The sequence below is a fragment of the Heloderma suspectum genome, chromosome 1, assembly GCF_057233095.1.
Source record: "Heloderma suspectum isolate Gila_16-S chromosome 1, 16-S_ref, whole genome shotgun sequence".
Lineage (NCBI taxonomy): Eukaryota > Metazoa > Chordata > Lepidosauria > Squamata > Helodermatidae > Heloderma > Heloderma suspectum.
In genome coordinates this window covers 206321766-206346058 of record NC_139458.1, presented here as the reverse complement: position 1 = coordinate 206346058, position 24293 = coordinate 206321766, and the positions used below count along the sequence as shown (strand labels likewise).

The 24293-nt window shown below is 43.7% G+C and overlaps 1 protein-coding gene across 6 annotated transcripts in view; it reads left to right on the top strand.

Annotated features, from left to right (window-relative positions):
- ANKRD44 (ankyrin repeat domain 44) overlaps positions 1 to 24293 on the top strand; it is a 189974-nt gene that overhangs the window by 57198 nt on the left and 108483 nt on the right. For all 6 annotated transcript variants that reach the window (XM_084816647.1, XM_084816619.1, XM_084816628.1 and 3 more), the window contains exons 2-3: positions 13816 to 13899; positions 23623 to 23701. In XM_084816647.1, the coding sequence (XP_084672773.1) occupies positions 13816 to 13899; positions 23623 to 23701 (163 nt within the window). The remainder of the gene's footprint in view (positions 1 to 13815; positions 13900 to 23622; positions 23702 to 24293) is intronic.

The window sequence follows — 24293 nt, the reverse complement described above, 5'->3', positions numbered from 1 at the left end:
TTATTTGTTTCTGTGGTGTTTCTATAGTATTTTATTGTTTGTTTGTTTGTTTGTTTTTTGCCTACTTGTGTACTTGTTTTTTTTAATCTTGTAAGGAGAGAGTTCTATCCTTAAAGGTGGCCTAAAAATAATTTTAAATAAAAAAGGGGGGGAGCAATCCTATCGCCCCTCAACAGTGGCTGAGGGGCCATAGGATACTTTGGATTCCCAGCTCCAAGGTTGAAGACAGCACTCCAACCTTGGAGGGGATAATCGGAGCTCCACCCCCCTCCCTCTCACAGCCAGCATGGAAAGAACTACATTGGCTGCTCCCCAAAGTCAGGAAATCGACCTTGGAGAGGAGAAAAGGGGGCATTTTGATTAGCAGGGAGGGGAGGAGACTGGAGAGGCCAGGATACAAGCTATCCTGAGGCCTCCCCAGCTTCCTTCTCACCCCCTCCAAAACATCTTTGCTAGATTGGCCAAAAAGTGCATCTAGCGAAAAATGCAGGGCGGGAGGACGGGGGTGGGGGAGATAGCCTCCACCTCCTTCTCTGCATAGGATGATCATAAGCCTCTGAGTTTGGAGGCTTATGATCAACGCAATAGGATTGCCCCCTAAATAAATTTTATAATGCTTTTGATAGGTGCATAAAGCTCTTCACATGTACACTATCTCAACCTTTACCCAGGTCATGTAAGGTACTGGTATTTATCATCCTATTACTAGGGAGGGAGTGGCATACTTATAGCCAGTGAGTGACTAAGTAGAGATTTGATCTGGAGCCAGCTCCTAGCTCAGTCTTCTAACCACTACACTGCAACTAAGCCTAGTGGCCCACCCAACTCTAAGGAAGAAGGGTACTATTGATGTGGATAGAGAAGAGTATTTCTTAAAACCAAACTAGTTTTTGTAGTGGAGTGGACTATTTTGTCCACTGTGGGTGGGATGGAATACCTGTGGCAAAAGGAAGGCCTGCCTCTCAATCTTTAAAAAGAAATGTGTAGAGGTTGGTGGGGTTAATTTACAGTGCTTTGGTCACCAAGACTGTGCTCCTTCCTTAGTTCCTTTTTCCCAAGGCCATTTTATTTATTTGCAGCCTATAAAGGTAACATAAGCCTGATGGTGCTGTTTTGATGACATGTTAACGCCTAGGGTATGGTCTCAACATATTACAAGCACACACTTGTCAGCAAAGTTACAGAGGAGACCCTGGAATGGCAAAATAGATTAATGGGAGAGATGCGTGTGTAATCTAAGCACTGGCAGCTAGCAGGTGCTTTGAAGAGCAGGAATCTAAAGCGTTAGCCCTCTCCTTATACCAGAATTCCAACATAAATCCAGAGTAATGCTATTTTCTCTTTTTATAGTAAAGCATCCACCACAAATGGAAATAAATCATAGTGGGAAGGCAAGACCAAGAAAAAACAAAAAATAACAGCCATATAAACACTAATGTCCATTACTGGAACCAAAAATCACACATTCGTTATCGACTGCCAGTGGATGAAAAACCCCTAAAACGGGGGCAGGGAACCTGCAGACATAGGGTTGCGTGGAGCTCTAATTTCATGTTCCCTCAGCATCATCTGGCTCACCAGACACTGTGGGCCCCTTCAGACTGCCCCATGGGAATCGCTTCCTTTTCCACTTTGTGTGTGTGCACGCGCAAGAGAAGAGAAGAGAGAGGTATTGACAATGCTGCAAACCTGGCCTTCCTTTGGCTCCAGTCCTGCCTACTACTGGGTATAGCCCCCAGTTGACATTTCCTGTGCATCTACAGCAGGGCTGGGCAACTTGGGGTGGGGGGTTGGATGACCCCACACCCAGCCCTCAGAAGACTGAATGAAATCAGGGGCCATGCCCACTGACGACGTTTGGTTTCCGGGCAATGTGCTGTGTGGCTGGCACACAGCGAAGCTGCCACGACTGAGCCAACAGCTGGAGGGGTGCTCCAGCTGCTGGCTGAGCCAAGGACACTTCACCTGCATGATTCCTTCCCATTGGGGAAGGTGCAATGTGGGCGAGTTCCCTTCCCACATTTCCCACTGTTATCTCCTGTCAGAGATCACAGATAACGGAGGGATTCCTCCAGGGGTCTGGCCTTGGAGCCCCAGCCCCTGGCGGAATTTTGGAAGGCTCAGCAGAGCAGATGAGAAACCTCTGCAAGCTGGATTAGTCCTGTGGGCTGGAAGTTCCCCTTCCTTGAATTACAGCAGCATGTGGGATTCACCCCGACCCCCGGCATTATATCTAGCTTACCCAATTAATGACCCATTAAGCTGCACGTAACATCACCAGCCATGAATTGTGGCTTGCCAGGTGTTTGTCAGTCCCCTGTTGCGCCTCTATTTATAGCTGGTGGGCTTCATTTGGACTGATGGGATTCTCCTCTGTGAGGCCTCTGCCTCCCTACCCTATGCCTGACACCCACACATTTCCTTGAGTTAATTTTACTTTGTTATAGTATGGGACTTGGATTCCTTTTATGCAGTCACTAGATGCCTCTAGAGAGTTGCCTATTTTGTTTTCTCTGAAACAGGCAGCAGATGCTGATGTGGTTTACTTAATGGGAAGCCACAACCATGCAAATATTTCTCAAGTTTTAATACAGGTGCTCTGCTATTCATCCAGAACCATGCTTGTGAGCCTGAAATTAGTTGTATTAATATTGTTAATTCTTACAGTTGTCACAGATACAACTATGAATGATACTAATATATGATCTTTTTTTGTTGTATTGTATGGCCACAAAGCAAGAGACTCAAAAATACTCCAGTGTGAGAAGCGTGCAAGTGTCCTCAACCAGGCTTGAAGGGTTTGTAGGCAGTGGAAGTTGATGAGGATGGCTGCAGATGTGTCAGTTTTCTCTGGAGTAAAAAACTGGATGTTCTAGTGTCATCAGGATATGTTGACACTAATTTTATTGATGCATTAAGCCAATCTTCATTTGAAACTTCTGATTTAATTTTGCAAATCTGGGTTCTTTTTGTGGACATCCAATACATCCAAATGTCCCACTCCAAGGAATAGTGTGGTTAGAAAGCCATTTGAATGTTCACACATGGTTTTTCTGGTCTTTAATGGGCTTTGGTATGGGTTTTATATATTTACAATAATATACTGGTAACAAGGAACACACTTCTGCACAAGTGCTGAACATGGAAATAATGATAATATATTTTCACCACTGAATTCTTCCAAGGGAAACCATAATTAAGGGGGAAATTATACTGGCTTTCCTTACTTCTACAAGCAGAATGATTTCAAGCAATTCTACAAGAGCACCAAATCAGTGCTGTCTCAGTGTCTTGATTCCAGCCCCGTGCAGTGGAACAAAGGTTCATTGCCCAATCTAATAATTATTTTATATGAATATTTGGCATGCATATAGCATTCATTTCACATAGGTTTTCTTCATTGTAATTCTTATAACAATCCTGTAATGTAGTACAGTATTATTATCCTTAGGCGGGGACGGGACGGGACGGACTTTTGTGCAGAATGTCTCAGCTTCAGATTCTCTTACCTTCAGTTGAAAGGATCAGGTAGCAAGTGATGGCATAGATCCAAGAGGGAGGAACCCATGGAGAGTTTCCTGTCTTCTTTCATGATTAGGAGAATAGGCAGCATTACACCTGCAGAGTTTGTGTGCAGCAGAATGATATTATTTTTCCTGTGGTGAGAATGAAATATATAGACCACAATTCAACACACGTTTCAGTATGCTTAAGGCATTTATTACCAAGCGCTTAAGTGCACAATCCGTGTATCACATGGACTGTACTATTGTTTATCATTTCTGTATGGCTTTGCAGTGCCCAAAGTGTCTTACACGTATTAATGACAGTCTTAAAGCCAAACTATTAGTGACGTTAATTCACAAGTGTTACCCTTGTATGCATGATTTTCATTCAGGAACAGGTAGTGCGGGGTTGGGGGTGAAGATCCAGATGGAAACCATGGTGTGGAAGGTAGGAGGGTTTTAGCCCTTTTCCCCACTGGTACAGGCCCAATCTGAATCAGCCCTCCTCATACACATGCTTGCAACTTGCATGGGAAAAGGTTCCCATTGGAGCAAATGGGAGCTTTTGTTCCTGTGCAAATGAATGCCACAGGACACCCGAAGCAGATTGGAACCACAGCAGGACAAATGCCTCCCTACACCAGAGTCCCATTTGAGATTGGGCCCCCTGTACTGTCTCTTTCTGAAAGAGAAATCATGCACTCAGAGGCAAACCACATGACTATTAACACCATGTGTAGATTTGCCCTTCAGTTTGTATAGGGACCACATAGCTTAGAACTTAACTATACACTACATTAAATGCATAGCATATACCTGATCCTAGTTTCTTTTTATTTTAGTGTAAGTGTGTAGGATCTGATCTGGATTGGTACCACCGTATGTGGGTGGGTGGGTTTAAACTGTTCCAACCAGAGACTTTCCCCCCTCCCAATGCATGGCTAAAGAAAGAAAGAAAAACTCAACAGGCACCAGTGGGTGGCAGAAAATTTAGGGGCAGGGGGAAGTGACTGGGTAGGAAGGTTTAACCCCCTCAACCGCAAGTGGTGGCCCTGAACTGGTTTGACCCCCGGAGTGATTACACCAAAGTACAAAAAAGAAGAAGTTAGGATCAGCTGCATCCTACACATTTAATGGAGTGTGTAGGTTAGCTCTGACTAATTATCAGCCTTGACTCATCTCATTAAACTGCATGCACATAATCTCTTTGCGAAAGAAAACCTGCATGTGGGAAAAAGTGTCTTCCTTACAGTTGAATCTCTTTAGAACTAGGGTTCTTTATGACACCTCCCACCCCCCGCTGCCTTGAATGCAAGGCAAAATTGGCAGCACATGTCCTCAGAGATGGTCTAGATTTATTTTACTGCATGAGCTCAATATACAGTTACATTTTGAAATGTTTTAATACAAACTCAATTTTATGTTGCTCCCTTCCATTCGGTTTCATTCAGATTCGAGTCCAAAAAATGCTGCCCTCTACAAAGTGTGTAGGATCAACTTCCCTGTTGATTGTTTTGCAGTCTTCTGAATACTGGTGTCCCATCACCAGTATTGAAGTAAGATTCAGCTGCCAATTTGGTGGTTTCTGTCCTTGCAGTGGGAGGAAGGCATCTTATCCACATCAGGCAGCAAAACATCTTGGGTCAGTCCTGCCCTTAGGGCATGATTTGACAAGAGCAAATCCTTTCTATAATGATATGCTCCAGCCAGAAAATCTTTAGGCATGTGACCAGGCAATCTGACCTGATGGCCCCACAGTCTTCTCTGTCGCTCCCACCTTCTCAAGTGTTCTGGCACCCTGTGTTGTTCACAAGGCTGGCTCAGCACTGGTTTTTGGAGAACGCACAAAAGGCAAGGGGAGGCAACCATCAAGCCAGAGGTGGAACCCTCAGGTGGCATCTGCCAAATTCCATGAGCAGCTCCACTTAGTAAAACCCTAGCTGGACACTTCAACACTGCTGATGTTTGCTATCTTTTGATGTGAGCCTGTATTCTGCCATTTGTAAGCATCGTATGAGTGGCAAAAACCCAGGGTCTTAGGTGATAAATGTAGCGAATGTCTCAGCTCCATTCCGTTTCTCGCCTAAATGTGCTATGCTTAAGAAACAAATAGAAATATTACTCTCTGAAATTGGTACCATTTGGGGATAAGTAGCCAATAATAATATAGGTCAGTGGTCCCTAACATGGTGCCCGTGGGTCCAATTCTAAAACAAACAAACACATTTTTTCCCATATATGGATTTGTATGAAATGCATACAGTTTTCTAGTAATTATACATGGGCTATAACAAAAGTGGACCAAATATTCAAATAAGTATCCATTTGAAGGTGACATCTTTATGCCACCCTTCCAAATATGGAAAGCTTTGTAAGGTCCTCAATCCAAAGCATTATAGGAGGTGAATGTTTTGATGTTGTGAAATCAGCCTTTTAGCTCTCAAAAAGAGTCTCTCTCTCTCTGCACATGCATTTAAAAATATGAATTATATTTTTATACTGCTACTGAGAGAAAAGCCTCACACATTGTACTAGGTAAAACTAAAATGCTTACCCTGTGGCCTTTATTTAGAGAAAACCTCATTGCATGAATTTCCTGTTATCATATAACTTAGCAGAGAAGAGTGAACTGTCAGGTCAGAGTTTCCGGAGTTGAAACATTCTGAAGCAGCCATATATGTAGAATGTGGGTGGGTGTTCTCTTAATGTTTGCCTGGTTGCTGCTCAGCACAGTAGATTATAGCAAAAAGGGGAAGTTAAAAAGAAATTATGTAGGGGTGTCAGTGAGAGCAATGGGTACTGAGATTATTTAGAAAGAATGGCTGCAACTAAAGAAAAGCTGTTGTGTTGACATCAAAACAACTCACTTCAGTACTTGACAGCTCTTCTAGTTTTTGAAGAGTTTGCTTTATAGGTATCTTTGAGGTGTGTGGTTTTTTTAACAGCTTTGCACTACTAAATCATGACTTACATTCATTATTTACTCAAATATATTGCCTGTCTAAGATCAGTATTCAAGATTGATAAATGTACATCTTTTGCACAACAATCTTGTGAGGAAGGTCAATATTTGTTCCTCTTTTATAGGAAAGTCTAATAGTCTCAAGGTAACTCAATAAGACTATGGCTGAGCTGGGATTTAAATCTACATCTCCCAGGCCCAAGTCTAGCATTGTATCCACTGAAACATGCAAATTCTAAGGTGCATCCAAATTTCAGTAGAGTTATAAATGAAGTAAGGAGTCCCTGGATAATGAGGGGCTCTTTTCCTCATTTCTTGTTCATTTTGAGATAATCGGCCATTTAAATTAAATGCCGCAGGGTTGTATCCAGTGCAGCAAGGGGAATTACCTGCCTCTCTTCCCCACTGCAACCCCCTGAGAAGACTCCCATCTGCTTGGGTGAGTTGCTTGCTTCCTCTTGATTTCCCCTGATTTCCAATTCCTGCTGCAGCCCCTCATACCACGCCTTACCTGAAGGTCCCCTGGCCCTCAGGAGAGGTTTTTCAAGGGGCACAGGAGCCTGTCTTGGGGAGGAGGGGCAAGGAATTCCTTTTGTGCAAATTATGCATTGGCTACAACCCATAGTCCTTTCTTTTGAAAAAGGACACTGTGGAGGCAAGCAATTAACAAAAAGGATGATTGTGTAGCTAAAAGGGCCTGAGATTCCTTCCTGGTAAATTAATAAAGCTAACCTTTGAAACAGCTTCCTGTGTTCCTTATCTGCATAAGTGAACTTTGCCTTGATTTGCAGAGCTTTGTTAGAAAAACTGCTGAACTTAGAGCAGTTCATTTTTATCACAACAGGAAGCTTGGGACTAGGGAAGTCAAACCTTTTGCCACCAATCTTATTTCTCAGGAGGATTTCTTGGCCTACACGCTTTTAAAGCAGCTGATGAGAAAGTAAACTGACCACAAGGGGATTTGAGTGTCAGATGACTCGCAGATGAGGACTTTTGTGCCTTCAGATATCTCTTGCTGACTCTTCTACATCTGGCGAAGCAAGTGGAAAAAATGTTCTTGTTGGCTTTTAGTGGGCCACTAGAGAGCAAAATGTTTACATCCTACCCTTTGAAGAGAGCGGGGAGAGGAGATTCTCGGATCATGTTAATAGACGTAACACAATCCACTTTGCTTAACTATAATAATTTACACTATGAAGGCAAGATGAATGTGACAGGGTGTGTATTACCACTCCTCTATTCACAACACTTGCTTTTCCTTCATCTTTTCAGACCCTTCTTGTGCATTTGTAACACATATGGTGCGGATCACTACCTGAGCCCTTAGTACATTACATTGCATTTGTGTTTGCACCATTAGCCTGTCCTGTGCTGGCTTCTGAAGCCTGGTATGTTAGCAAACTGACCATTTACCATATCTTGGTTTGTTTTTTTTAAAGAACAACAAGCCTCAAACCCAACAACTTTAAAATGTTTAATAGTGTTTGTTTTCCCAATCGATCTGATTGTACTTATAGCATGGCTGCTCAAGCACAGTCAGCACCTGTAGAGAGTATGAAAGAACGACCACCGTGGTTATGGATGTTTGAATAGATGGAAGTGGTGTGATACCCTGGCATCTGTGATTGTGCACATCCATTTAGATGCATATGCATCAGAGCCATAGCTCAATGGAGGGACATGAGCGTTGCATGTAGACGGCCCCAAGCATCTCCAGGTAGATCTGGAAAAAACACCTGCCTGAACCCCTGGAAAGCTCTGCCAGTCAGTGTAGGGTAAGCAACCTGCTGCCCTCCAGACTTTTTGGACTACAGTTGCCATCAGCTTCAGTCAGTATGGCCAATGGTAAGGGATTGTGTGAGTTGAAGTCCAAAACATCTGAAGGGTACCAGGTTGCCTACCCCATATATTCTCGTAGTCCAGACATCTGCTACCCTGCTCAGGTATTTAACATCCAGATATCCTGGAAATGGAGCTGAATCCTGTACTGCACATGGGGAATTATCCATGCCATTTTTAAGGGGGATTCCCAGTGTCTCTCTAAAAGGTACAATAGGGACAGTGTTTAACCAGAGTCGGGTACCAGAAAATAGAGATTGCCTCTGTTAAATAGGGGCAAATGGAGTGCATGCCTTTCTCTTTCTGTGCCTAGAAACACATTTCTATCCCACCTTTTTTGTCCTGTACCAGGCACCCAAGGCAGTTTCCAGAATACATAAATAATTAAAATGCTGTAACAATTTCAATGGTAGCCTGTCAATAGTCTTTAAGACACTCAGAAGTGTTGTGACAGAGGCATTGTTGCCCATGGTGTTCACACTCATCCAACTACAGTCTGTTTATGGATTTTTGCAGGTTTTGAAAGAGCCACAACACTCTTTGAAAACTGTTCATCAGTTGGACAAATGTACTGATTACAAGGCCTGTGGACTGTTTTTCATACACCCCAACTCTCTGAAGTTTGTGTGTGTGAATGGAGACTAGAACTTTATCCTGTTTTCAGCCTTCCCCAACCTTGTGCCTTCCAGATATGTTGGACTGCAACTCCCATCTTTTCCAGCCAACATGGCTAATGGGGAAGGCAATATTGTCTTCTTAAAAATTCTCTTGCCATTATCTTTCTTAGCTTTAAAAGAGTTTAGCGAGGCTAGTAGTTCTTAAAAGAGGTCAGGTGTGAGGAAAGGCCAACCAAAATGCCCAGTGAAACAGACAAAGGCAGCTTCCTGGTGGAAAAAAAAGTGTCAGTGAGAGGATAATGCTTTTCAAGGTTAAAGGACTAGATTTCCCAAGAGCGAGGCAAGCTTATTTCTGTGTTTTTGTTCTTGTTGAGGCATTGTGTTTGCTGATGTTACTTTGTGAATGTTGTCTTGGAAAGAAATACTAAAACTTGGGGGTGGGGAGGAGGCACAAGTGTTACTTTTTAAAGTGCCTGATTCACAAATGCTCCGGTTTTCATTATACAGAAGAGCAGGATAAGACGTGGACTACCTCAGGCTCATATATTTCAAACTGTCCCCTACACTGCACTTAATACTTGCAGCCAGCATGCCTTGCCTGCAAAAGAGTAGGTGGCTAACCGCTTAGAAGTATTTTTTTAGATATGGTGATTAAATACATAAAAATAAAACATGGTCTGCAATTAACAAGGCTGGCTCCAGGTTTGAGGGGCCCTCAGTGAAGTGCCTGCTGTGCCCCCCCCCCCGACTGTGGGCTTACCTAGTGTTATCAGCGGGCAGCTATGAGCTGCTGTTTTACCTTTCCCACAATGCCCTGGAGTATCTGAAATTCTGGAGCACTGAGGGAAATGTTAAGATGGCAACTTGTAGTTGCCTAGCATCCAAAGCAAGGATCAGCGCTGGTGGATCCCAGTGAGATATTCATGCCAAGTGCTGATGTGAGGCAATGGTAATGAAGGGGGCTAAGGACATGTGATATGTGTTCGCATGTCAGGTATAGTTAGCCCCCATACTGGCAGGTGAAGCCAGGCTATATTGTAAGGGATACATTGTATAATTAAAGGTTTTCATGAACCCAGAGCTGGCTGCTGTGTCTCTGTGTGATTCATTGCACAGGCATTGTCTTCTTCCAGTCATCCACTGCTGGTGGAAGGACTGGCACCAGAAGCCCACGTCCTTCCCTGTGCCATGGTGTGGTCCATCCCTGCTTTTACCCTGACAGCAGCAGCAGCAGCAGCAGCAAAAAAAAAAAGCCAGTCTAGGCAGAAAGCACTGCTGCTGGCACCTGCCATTTTAATTCCCCCACAGTGCCTCTGAGATTCCAACGTAGTGTCACTCAGGAACAACACTACATCAGTGACATTATGGAGGAATTAAAATGCTGGGCATCAGCCACAGTCAGCTGGGGTCCTGTGCTGGGCAAACGAAAACCAGCAGCTGCCTAGTGCTGAGCGGATGGCTGGTCTCAGGTGACCATAGCCGGGATTTTGGGTTGACAGCAAGGTTGGCGGTGGGCTGCCCAATGGTGCTGAACCCTGTCCACAGGGTGTGTGTGTGTTATTCCCTTCTCTCTCTCTGAATCTCCTGTGATTAGATTGTTCAGTCCCTCCTACTGTGGAAAGGCAGGAGAACTAACTGCCCTCAGAGGAGGTTACATTTTGCATCTCTGCTTGCTTCGGGCATGCCTTCCTCCAGTCAGGAGGCACAACCAGAACTGTAATTCACGCAGGCAGAGCAGATGGGCTCCTTTGTGAGAAGGTAGTTCTTTCTGTTACCCATTCTAAAAACAAACCTTGATGTTACAATGAAGCCCGTCTCCAATTTAACCCTGAGGAAGAAAGACTGTTTCTTGGGCACAAATGTGCAGAGTATGGGGGAGAGGGGAAGGTAGGTGGTGTTCTAATGAAATCCGCAAGCACCATTCCTTGTCTCCATCCAGTTTTAGCCAATTCACCCCCCCCCCCGGGTATAGCCTTCTAGAAACAGTAGCAAAGGGGGCTGCAACACAAGGTAAGGGGGCTGGGCATCTTCTGTCCCTTTCTGCAATTCAAGCACTGCAAATGTGTGTAACAAAATGCAATGGTTGATTTTCCTAAGGGTAGAATTTGGCAAGGAGAGTGGAGTGGTCTTTCCCTGCTCAATATTTCTCCCTCCTCAAAACTCCTATATACAAGTTGTTTACCATCTCATGGTGCTCAGAATGTGTGGTCCTGCTTGTGAGGGGTGGGGGAGGGAGTGGCTTGGGAGTGATTTGGAGCAGAAGAGCAGCAATTGGGGGAAAGGATTAAACACTTTCCCCTACCCCCAAGTTTCTGTGTTCAAAACAGCATCCTCCCAAATAGGGATGGAGGAGAAATTCATTTGGTTCCCACATAATTATGCACTTCCAAACCAATACACGGACTGAAACTCAGTTATTCTTTGAAATTCATACATCTCTGAATTTTGCAATGGAGTTCTTCAGTCAAAAATGCATATAAAATGTGCATTTGAGTAAAAATAACATTATGAATTATATTGCATTATATTAGGAAAATGGCTTGCAAAAATCTGTATATTCAGCAATGTTGTCTACAAAAAAAATGTATTTGGAGAACTGTGCACAAAATACATACAAATATTCACACAATTTTAAAGAAAATTCTCAAGAGTTTGGGAGAAACCAAACTTAAGATGAGAAAAATTCTCAAATTTCAAGACAACCCGAATTTAAGGTTGGAAAAATGAGAAACTGAGAGAAACTGAAGTTGACAGATTTATCCATTCCCTACTTCAAAAGCACTCTCCATGATTAGGTCTGAAAGACATGGTCGTAAGGATTCATGAGTGCTTCAGGACTCACGTATGCTTGTTATTGCTGCAGGAATTTGGTCCTGTGCAACTTACTTTAAATGTGTGTGTGTGTCTGTGTGTGTGTGAATGTATGTATTTGTGTGGGGCGTGGGATTACACCTGCTGGCTCAGGTCTTCCACACATTGAGTATTCCTGGATCTCATGGTGCATCCAGTGCTACCAATCAACAGACATTGTGCAGCTATTCCGTCTTTCCCTCCTTAATACGGATTATTTGTGGTTAAGAACAAGACTGAAGAAGTGGTGGGAAAACACAGTAGGGTTACAAACAGAAGTCTGGACGCCTTGTAAAATTCTGCGAATGACTTAGGGTGATAAAATAATAAAAACCTTGTCTGGAAACACCTTTAGCCCTCTTCATAGAGTTATGACTTTTTTGCCTTTGAACTGGTATTGAAGCTTTTCTCTGGGTTCCCACCCCCGCCCCACTCCACATTAACAGATTTTAGAAATAAGAGACAAGATTTGAGGAATGGATTATCAGATTTTGATTTCTCTCTTTATGTCGTTGAACTGCCACAGCTCGGGGGACTGGGGTCATCTTGAGAGAAAGAGAGTGTAATGGAATGTACAATTGTCTTTGTTGCTTTTCTGTTTTCGAAAGTGGTACACACATTTTGAAATGCCTGTTTTCAGAACCTCACCTGACAGGTTTGAGAAATGTTGGTTATTTTGTTGTCAAAACATATAGCTCAGTTGCTGTCATTTTTTAAAAAAATGTTTGCGGCAGGAGAATGGCCAGGTTCCAGGGAATTGCAGGAAGTGGCCCCTGTTTCACCTGGAAACATTAGCAATCCTGAGGACAGGAGTCTGGCTATATAAAGAAAAATGGAAATGAGCCATCTTGGAGTCAAGGTCCTGGCCAAAAATAGCTCAGGAAGCAGAAGAGAGAGCCTGTATTTAGTGTACCGTGTACACTACTGGGAGTGGACAATTTGACTGAAAATCTCTAAAATTATAAGGCTTGCATACCTATTGTTCCTAGGCCTCATTATTAGACTTTTTATTTAAGGCCTTCAAGACATTTATTTTTTAAAGGATGTGTCAGCGGCTAGACCAGGGCTGGGAAATCTTTTTCCTAGGAAAGGCTCTTGAGTTACAGAAAAAATCAATTGGGTTAGTGAGCTGGTGTAGTCAATGGTGGGCAGAGCCAGAGCCAAAAATGGGCAGAGTTTGTAGCATTGCAGGGTTGTACAGAATTCTCTCCCTGCCACCCCACCTTTCTTTCTTTGTCACCCCCTCTCTGTGGGCCACATGAAATTAGTCAGAAGGCTACAAGACCTAGGTTATAGCCTAGTTCAGAAGTCATGCTCCCTGATACCCAAACCATTATTTTAGATTAGGACCAGTATTCCACATCCCATTCTTGCTATATGTTGAGTTATCATACCTGGAGGACACATCATAGGGACTTTGAGCTTTTGGTGTTGCGATATGAGGAGTTGTGGAAGTGAGGGCAGGTCTCTAAAGTCCTGTTCCTATGCAAAATCTCCCTGGGGGGCGGCCCCTTGGATTTTGGCTTGTAGTGACAGGATATCAACAGAACAATTGATTAAATCTATGACAAGCTGCCTAGGAAGATTATATGCCTGTCTGCAGCTAAGGCTGGGATTAACCAAGTGAGCTATTATGGGTTGTCTGTGCTCACACCTCAGAGGTCTCTGTAAGTACAGAAATAATAAGGGTATGCAACATTATCCCTTATGATTGGCAGGTAATATGAAGCCTCTCGATTGGCCTGGCCTTCTGCTTCTGCCTTTTCAACAGATCAGTGCAGACTTCTTGTTGCTGTTCTGATTTCCAGCCTATGCCACTAACACTGGGGATCCTGATCTGGCAAACTCACCTTCCATGTCTGGATTTGGATGCGGTTCCAGCCTGGTCCTGCCATTGGTATCATTTAAAAACTACTAGTAGTATTGTTTTGTTGATGGAATGCAGTGCAGTTCAATGTAAATATGTTTGACATAGCAAGGGATGTTTTAGAATGTGTAGATAAACACACAAATCTCTCTCTTTCCTGTTTTGTCTCTCCAGCCACCGCTGGTCCAAGCTATTTTCAATGGTGATCCTGATGAGATACGTATGTTAATCTACAAAACAGAAGATGTTAATGCCCTGGTAAGTGATTGTGTACAATTCTTTTCCAGTCCTTGTCTTCTGAGATTGGATCAGCAGGGATGTCATTTCAGATTTCAGTGTGAGGGAGGGAGAAAAAACAGGTAGAGGTGGGGCAAAATTCATCTTTTTGATGCAGGGCCCCATCCCAAATATCTGCAGCATCTGAATAGGGCAGATGAAAAGAATGGAGATGTCACACAGTGTCCTCTTCTTTCATTCTTTCCTAAAATCCTTAATTTTTGTTCTTTTTATAGTCCCGTGTTATTTTGTAATTGTAATAAGTGGCATTACCGTGAGGTGGGTTGTCATCACTTTGGCAGCAAACAGTCGGACTTCAAGGCTAGTGGTTGCTGCTTAGGGCAAAAGCAACAGATTATGTCCTTGCTAGTGTGTGTGGGCAAGATATTCAAGGTCATTTCTGTTCAAGGCAGCTGATTGTTGTTATATTCAGGAGATAGGTAAAATCTTTTCTAAGAGATACCCAAATAGGTAACCATTTCCAGAGTGGTAGCAAAAACAACAAAGATTGCTGTGGCACCTTAAAGACTAACACATTTTTTTGGTGTAAGCTTTTGTGGGTTAGAATCCAATTCATCAGATGCATGAAGTGTTATCCCCAGTTGAGGATAACTGCATGGGAGGCTATGGTCCAGTAAAGCTTTTCCATCTCCAACCATGTGAGATAAAGCTCTTGTCCTTTTAGTTAATGAAGGACTGTAGTTGGATTTTAAAACTCAATGGAATTAAGATGCGAATCTGGGCTTCCTAGAATTATCATGGTCTTGTTTGCGGCATAATGTGTGTACCTGCTCTTGGTAGATCAGAATATGTTTATTTCCTTTCCTCATCCTCTTTCATCTGTTTAAAAATATTAATTGTGTGTGGGAATAACAGGGAGTGTTCCTTCTGCAACTTCCTTATTTTGGTTTAGATGTCCTTTAAGATAGGATTGCTACATTTTTCTTACTGAATGTGAGGCGAAGCAAGATGCTGCTTGTGCATATAATGGCATTGTTGATATCTATCCACTACTAGTTATAAACACCGGGTTCCTCCATGTGGCCTCACTGGCCTCCTGCCCATAAGGACACTTGGAATTTCTGCTTATTGGGCTTTGTAGAATGTTAACAAATGCTCCAGCAAAGGAGATTGTTACCTTGTCGTGGTGCTGGAGCTTGAGCACCTCAATGATGTCATGAGCTAAACCGTGAAGGGACACCCAAGACGGGAAGGCCATGGCAGAGAGGTCAGACTAAATATGATCCCTGGGGAAGGAAACGGTAACCCACCCCAGTATTCTTGCCATGAAAACTAAATGGATCAGTACAACCAGAGATGTGTCGGTATACCATTGGAAGATGGGACTCCCAGGTCAGAAGATGGTCAAAATGCTTCTGGGGAGGAACAGAGGATAAGTTCAACTAGCCCCAGATGTGATGACGCAGCTAGCTCAAAGCCGAACGGACGGCTAGCAGCCAATGGTGCTGGTGGTGAACGACGAATCCGATGTTCTAAAGATCAACACACCATAGGAACCTGGAATGTAAGATCTATGAGCCAGGGCAAATGGGATGTGGTTATTGGGGAGATGTCAAGATGAAATATAGACATTTTGGGTGTCAGTGAACTGAAATGGACTGGAATGGGCCACTTCACATCAAATGACCACCAGATCTACTACTGTGGACAAGAGGATCACAGAAGAAATAGCCTTCATAATTAATAATAAAGTGGCTAAAGCTGTGCTTGGATACAATCCAAAAAATGACAGAATGATCTCAATTTGAATTCAGGGTAAGCCATTCAACATCACAGTGATCCAAATATACACCCCAACCACAGATGCTGAAGAAGCAGAAGTAGATCAGTTCTATGAGGATCTGCAGCACCTACTGGATAGTACGCCAAAAAACGATGTTATTTTCATTACAGGAGACTGGAATGCTAAGGTGGGTAGTCAAACGACACCTGGAATTACAGGCAAGCATGGTCTGGGAGAACAAAATGAAGCAGGACATAGGCTGATAGAATTTTGCCAAGACAACTCACTGTGCATAACAAACACTCTTCCAACAACCTAAGAGACGACTTTATACATGGACTTCACCAGACGGTTGACACCGAAATCAGATGGACTACATTCTTTGTAGCCAAAGGTGGTGGACATCTTTGCAGTTGGTCAAAACAAGACCTGGAGCTGATTGTAGTTCAGATCACGAACTTCTTATTGCACAATTTAGAATCAGACTAAAGAGAATAGGGAAGACCCACAGATCAGTTAGATATGAGCTCACTAATATTCCTCATGAATATGCAGTGGAGGTGAAGAACAGATTTAAGGGACTAGATTTAGCAGATAGGGTCCCGGAAGAACTATGGACAGAAGTTCGCAACATTGTTCAGGAGGCGGAAACAAACAACGTCCCAAAGAAAAAGAAAACCAAGAAGGCAAGATGGCTGTTTGCTGAGACACTGGAAGCAGCCCAAGAAAGAAAGAAAGCAAAAGGCCACAGTGATCGGGGGGAGATATGCCCAATTAAATGCAAAATTCCAGAGGTTAGCCAGAAGAGAGAAGGAATTATTTTTAAACAAGCACTGCGTGGAAGCGGAAGAAGATAGTAGAATAGGAAGGACAAGAGACCTCTTCCAGAAAATTAGAAACATCGGAGGTAAATTCCAGGCAAAAATGGGTATGATCAAAAACAAAGATGGCAAGGACCTAACAGAAGCAGAAGAGATCAAGAGAAGGTGGCAAGAATATACGGAAGATCTGTATAGGAAGGATAAAAATATCGGGGATAGATTTGACGGTGTGGTCAGTGAGCTAGAGCCAGACATCCTGAAGAGTGGGGTGGAATGGGCCTTAAGAAGCATTGCTAATAACATGGCAGCAGGAGATGACAGTATCCCAGCTGAACTGTTTAAACTCTTGCAAGATGATGCTGTCAAGGTGATGCATGCCATATGCCAGCAAATTGGGAAAACACAAGAATGGCCAGCAGATTGGAAAAAATCAACTTATATCCCCATACCAAAAAAGGGAAGCACCAAAGAATGTTCAAACTATTGAACAGTGGCACTTATTTTCACATGCCAGTAAGGTAATGCTCAAGATCTTGCAAGGTAGACTCCAGCAATTCATGGAACGAGAATTGCCGGATGTACAAGCTGGGTTTCGAAAAGGCAGAGGCACTAGAGACCAAATTGCCAATATCCGCTGGATAATGGAGAAAGCCAGGGAGTTTCAGAAAAACATGTATTTCTGTTTTATTGACTATTCTAAAGCCTTTGACTGTGTGGATCATAACTAACTGTGGCAAGGTCTTGGTGGTATGAGGATACCAAGTCATCTTGTCTGCCTCCTGAGGAATCTGTGTAACGACCAAGTAGCAACGGTAAGAACAGACCACGGAACAACGGACTGGTTTATTGGGAAAGGAGTACGGCAGAGTTGTATACTCTCACCCTACCTATTCAACCTGTACGCAGAACACATCATGCGACGTGCTGGGCTTGATGAAGCCAAGGCTGGAGTTAAAATTGCTGGAAGAAACATTAACAATCTCAGATATGCAGATGATACCACTTCGATGGCTGAAAGCAAGGAGGAGCTGAGGAACCTTATGATGAAGGTGAAAGAAGAAAGTGCCAAAGCTGGGTTGCAGCTAAACCTCAAAAAAACCAAAATTATGGCAACCAGCTTGACTGAGAACTGGCAAATAGAGGGAGAAAACGTGGAGGCAGTGACAGACTTTGTCTTTCTAGGCGCAAAGATTACTGCAGACGCTGACTGCAGCCAGGAAATCAGAAGACGTTTACTTCTTGGGAGGAGAGCAATGACATCTTGATAAAATAGTGAAGAGCAGAGACATCACACTGACAACAAAGGTCTGCATAGTTCAAGCAATGGTATTCCCCGTAGTAACCTATGGCTGCGAGAGCTGGACCATAAGGAAGGCTGAGTGAAGGAAGATAGATGCTTTTGAACTGTGGTGCTGTAGGAAAATTCTGAGAGTGCCTTGGACTGCAAGAAGATCAAACCAGTCCATACTCCAGGAAATAAAGCCAGACTGCTAACTTGAGGGAATGATATTAAAGGCAAAACTGAGGTACTTTGGCCACATAATGAGAAGACAGGATACCCTGGGGAAGATGCTGATGCTAGGGAAAGTGGAAGGCAAAAGGAAGAGGGGCCGACCAAGGGCAAGATGGATGGATGATATTCTGGAGGTGACGAACTTGACCTTGGGGGAGCTGGGGGTGGCGACGGCCAACAGGAAGCTCTGGCGTGGGCTGGTCCATGAAGTCACAAAGAGTTGGAAGCGACTGACCGAATAAACAACAAGAATGTTAATGTCCTGTGCCAGATCTAACGGAAGGAGCAGTTCAGAGAGCTCCTTAACTAGACATGGGCCCCCCAACTGACTGACCTAATCCACATGTCATTTAAATCTCTTTAAAAATAAACACACTTCGTGACTGTATTAACCTTGGTTCTTAGGGAATATTGCAGTCTTATTTTTCTGACTGATTATTTTGCTTGGTCTGAAGCCCTGCCTGCCGTGGATTAAGTGGATTCACACAACCATTTTATTATTATTTAGTATTTTCATTTATATACCACCCTTCATTTTAAAAAATCCCAGAGCAGGTCACAACAGCATTAAACGTCAATAATAATAATAATAATAATAATAATAATAATAGAATGTAAACATTCAGATATAAAACTCTGATAAACAAATTAATTGATTAATCAGTCCACAGCAGAGCTAACCAGTCGTAAATGTCATAATTAACAAATAGGTCTTAACCTGACACCCCAAATGACAGTAAGGTTGGTGCCAGGCATACGGGAGAGAACATTCCAAAGTCAGGGTGCCACCAGGGGGAATGCCCTGTCTCACGTTACAACTTGATGTACTTCCCCCAGTCGTGGCATAGTGATATTGAGGGCACATGAAGGTGCCATGAATTGAAGGGGTGCGTGTGTATGTACTACTAAGATAATTACTTGGATGTGTCACAATGGAAGGGCCACCTTTGAGCTGCGAAATGTATGAAACGTGCTGGATTTGAGCCATTTTGTTGAAAGCCACCTAGGTGCCCCTCATGTGTCAGATAATTCCTATGTTCAGTTGACAGTCCCCTCAAAAAATTATTTTGTAATGGTGTATGTTAGTCACCACCTGAAAATGCTTTTATAAATTGTGTGTGTGTGTGTGCGTGCACATGCACACACATACACACTCCCTCAGTCTATCTATGCCAGCTGTGTTTGCTCCTGTCTATCTATGCCAAATGTGCTTGCTCCAGCTGCAGCTAGCAGAATTTAAATCATACATTATCCAGTTACCTAGTAAATTTGGGTGCATTTGCCTCATTCTTTGCTGATATGGAAAAAAAAAAATCTAGAAATTCCCATTGTTTTTAGTCATTTTGCCTAAAATAGTGGAGTATTGAATAATACTATTGATCACCTTTGCACATTTTACAGGTCTGATTAGAAGGCACTTAATTCAATGAAGACTTACATATTTTAGAAGAAAAGTATACACATGCAGTTATTCTGTATTCATTACTGTCTTCCTTACTGTTGTTGCTTTTTTCTCAGCAAGAAAAATAACCTTCCTGCCTCATCAATTTCTGCCTTTTTTTTTAACAGGTTCTCTTGTTTAGAGAAGGAACAATGCAAAAGATAAGTTTTCCAAAGGATGAAGCAAAGATACAAATTAATCTTGCCTCTTCGTTCGACAAATAAGTCTTTGGCATTGTTTAGTGTATTTGTTTTCTTGGGCAGACCCTTTTTGTTTGTTTAAGGGCTGAACTTGAGGCATTCCTCACTTATGTTAAGGTGTGCAATCCTTCCTCTGTTATCCAATTTAGTTCTTTTGGATGGAGTGTTTATGTGAACCTGAGTCCTTCCAAAATGTTTACAGAAGAAATGAGAGATATGTCCTCATCAAACTACATGCCCTGGCACTTAGTTTTTCCATAGTTTGGCAGAGTTCTTGGTAACTTGTTGTTATTGCAAATTTCCAGCTGAAGGTCACTACTTTCACAGGTCCTTTAAACCTCACTTAAAAGCTGGATCCAGGGTTTTGTACATAGGGGTGGGCAGAAGTTAGATAGAGATCTACCAGTAGATCTCTGGATGATTTGCAGTAGATCATCAAGGCTTTCTGGTTTCCAGAAGAGAGCTTGGGGTAACCAGAAGTGAACTTCTGTGTGACAGGACTGTGAGCTGAGTTCATTTCTGGTGCTGAAAACAAATTCCTAGGCTCAGAATGTGCTCAGGGCCTGTTCTTTCATTCTAAGTGAATGTCTTTTGCACCTGGCTCTGGTTGATGGATCTTTTAAAAGAAGAGTGGCTGGCTGGGGCATGCCGGGGGTTGTAATTCAACATCAGGAGGTCACCAGATTCTGGAGGGCTGGTTTAAACTTTTACGCGAGAGCAAAAGGGTGTGGTGGTGGACCTAGATGTCAAGATCTTCTGTTTATCATTGTAGCCACTGACTGGTTTTAGGAGAGCATTTATCTTTGCAAAGCAGGGCTAGCATCAGGGGTCGGTATTGCTGGGCACCGTTAATGCCCGTGCTTCTGCAGATGGTGTGCTGCTGACCCTTGGAGCCCCCTGGCCTAGCTGCTGTTCCTCGCTATCGCTGCCTGTTCACCTATGCTAGGAGTGCAGAACCTCAGTCTGGAAGCCAAATCTGGCCCTCCTGGGGTCCCAGTACGGCTCTCGGGGGTTCCCCAGATGGCTATGCCCCCTTCCCATGGCTCCTACCCCTTTCCCCCAACTGCCAGTCATTTGGTGGATTCACAGCTTGCGTGCAGTTTTTTCCCCATTCTAAAAGATCGAAGCGCCCAAGGCTTAGTTAGCGGCAGTAAGAGCTTTAAGCTACAATACGTTGGTATTCTTTGCATTTTTGGCCCCACCCTTTTTGCCTCTGGTTCTGCCCACCATTGGAATGCAGCCCCCCAGGGGCTTCTCTTAAATCGAATTAGCCCCTTGGGTGAAAGAGGTTCCCCACCCTTGAGCTACGCCTTCCACACAAACAAGCGCTGACACGAGCAAGGAGTAGGATTGGCGCCAAAGGGCGAAGGGAGACAAATGGGCAGTAGCAACAGCAGCAAGGAGAGGTCTGCCCACTTACAGAGGGGGCCCACTGGGGACACCTTGCCCAAGGGCGCCCAGAACCTGGAGCTGGCACTGCTGGAAAGGCACCTTGCAAGAGACCCTTACCTGAAAAAAAATGCAGCCTTATCCAGAGATCTGGCTGCACAGGGGCAAGCTTGTCCTGATCAAAACCGGCAGCTGCTTCTTCCACCTTCCACCCTGCATGAAGCACCACTTATTATGCTAGTGCTTGTGCACCCATGCGCACTACTTCATATGCAGTTACTTCTCTTTGGCTCACGGCCTTTTCCTTCATAATTAGAGTTGTGCTACCATAATTATGATTGTGTCTAGGTGGAATTACATCATGAGAAATGCCAGGTTGGATGAATCACAGGTCGGAATTAAGATTGCCGGGAGAATTATCAACAACCTCAGATACGCAGACGATACCACCCTAATGGCAGAAAGCGAAGAGGATCTCAAGAGCCTCTTGTTGAGGGTGAAAGTGGAGAGTGCAAAAGCTGGTTTGAAACTTTAAACATTAAAAAAACTAAGATCATGGCATCTGGCCCCATCACCTCCTGGCATATAGAAGGGGAAGAAATGGAAGCAGTGACAGATGTTATTTTCTTGGGCTCCAAGATCACCACAGGCAGTGACTGTAGCCATGAAATTAAAAGACACTTGCTCCTTGGGAGGAAAGCTATGGCAAACCTAGACAGCATAGTGAGAAGCAGAGACATCACCTTGCCCACAAAGGTCCGTCTAATCAAAGCTATGGTTTTCCCAGTAGCAACATATGGCTGTGAGAGCTGGACTTTAAGGAAGGCCAAGCGCCGAAGAATTGATGCTTTTGAACTGTGGTGCTGGAGAAGACTCTTACGAGTCCCCTGGACTGCAAGGAGGTCAAATCAGTCCATCCTAAAGGAAATCAACCCTGAGGGTTCATTGGAAGGACAGATACTGAAGCTGAAGCTCAAATCTTTTGGCCACCTAATGCGAAGAGAAAACTCTCTGGAAAAGACGCTGATGCTGGGAAAGATCGAAGGCAAAAGGAGAAGGGGACGGCAGAGGATGAGATGGCTAGATAGCATCACCGATGCAATGAATATGAACTTGAGCACGCTCGGGGAGAGAGCGGAGGACAGGAAGGCCTGGTGTGCTATGGTCCATGGGGTCACGAAGAGTCGGAGACGACTTAATGACTGAACAACAACAACTAGGTGGAATACAGGTGGAGAGTGGGATGCGGATAATTGCAGAGATGTTTGGCATCACTTGAAGTTTTACATCCCTGCTAATGACCTAATGCAAATCATTACTACTTCAAAAATGAGACTTGGAAGTGTAGATAGATAGAAATAAAAACACAGAAGAAAACTGGAGGCTGGGGAGTGTATGGATATTTAACTGAAGTCTGCCTTATCCATAGGGAAGGGGACAGAAGAGGTCATGCATTTAAATATGCACAGGAAATATATTGTACCTATATTTCTTTCAATGAAGGCCCTGTTATTCACTGTACTGGCTGTATTTCCTATACATCTTACCCATGTTTCTTTCAAAATAGGCCCTGTTTTTCACCAGCAAAATTGTCATGTTGCCCAAAGAAAAAAACCCACCAAGTGCATATTTGTATTTAATCACTTTAAACTTTGGCAAGAAACCAGCCTGCTCTGATCAGTTAAAATTGGTACAGAGGCAACCTGAATTCCAAGATTGAAAAAACAACCGTATAAACTGTGGGTCTGATTTCGACAGTTCAGGTCATAAACAGATACATCTGACCGTCTCAACAACAGACTATATGCTTGCAGTGGTCCCACTTACACATTAATGCTACGCTAAAACCAAAGAAGTTGACTCTAAAAATGTAAAATCCCACAGGGGTAATAAGGTGCGAGAGGCCCAAGGAAGAAGAGGCTTGACTATATTTCAGCTAATCATCCAAAGCGAAGGGAAGGAGGAGTGGGGAAATGGCTGGCTCTTCAGAATCTGGGTTGCTTATGCTTGTGCTTACGATTTCCCTTAGTGGGGCATGAGAGATGAGCATGGGAGGCAGCAAGAGGCTGGCTTCCAAAGGTGGCAAGGCTGAACATTTGCCAGAGCACCAAGACTGACCAAAAGATCCCTACTATCCTAAAAGGGTTGTCATTCTTCCTTGGAATGGAGCACCTGAGAAGGTCAGGGATGGCATGAAAGTATTCTTGATTTGCATTCCCCACCTCTGATAGGATAATAACGGCTTGCCTGAGCTGCCCCCCCGCCCCCAATCCTGGAGCCAGTTCTGTAGGCAGCAGCAGTCACACCAACTCCACAAGTCACTCTGCAATACTGTGATTCTGAAGTTTTTCCACCACTGGTTGGGGGTGAGGGAGGGGGCAGGGGGTGGAGCAAGGCAAAGCTTGTCACTGGCACATCTGCCTGTCACCCCTCGCATTGAGAGAGCCTTGCAGGAGTTGCAAACAAGGCCTGGCCTCACCTCTCTCCCTCAGAGCTACATCCCACAGACTGGCCACAATAGCAGCTGTAGGCCTCTAATTCGTATGCAGTAACGTCTGTATTGATGGTCATGTTTTACCATCTTTGTTGCTTTTTAGGACACAGAGAAGCGGACTCCTCTTCATGTTGCAGCTTTCCTGGGGGATGCAGAGATCATTGAGCTCCTCATCTTATCCGGTACATAGTTCCCATATCATTATTTAACATTTATGAAAGCAAGCTGACTACAATTGCCATAAATGCCATAGTTGTGATCCTTCACATGTTATCAGGGTTAAACAACTGAAGTGTTGTCTTCCACAGTACACTAAGTGAATAGATGCTTACCAGATTGATGTTTGTGTTTGTAAGTGCACAGTTGCTGCTTTTTTGTTGCGAGAGCTCTAGATAGGTTCCCTGCCGGTGTAGCATTTCCCCAGCATTCAACCTGTGGTGCCTTGGGACCGCAAAATGCCCAGCGTTCCCCACCGAATGCGTTGGCTTCTAGTGCATTGGCCTTGCTGAAGGTGTGACTTTCATGGATACGTTGTTAGCCATGTCAGAAGGATGGTTAGCCAGATAACTAAAACATAAAAGAGAGTGGACAATAATGCAGCTCTGTCACTGCCAAAAGAAGTATCCTTCCACCATGACCCAAACTCTAGACTAGGTATTGTGCAAAGAAGGAACAGGTGGAAGCATTTTTTGGTATTTAATTAGTGGTTGGGGAATTCAGTGCTTGCTTGATCAACTTGAAAAATCCAGAGGGGCTAGATTGTATAAAGCATCC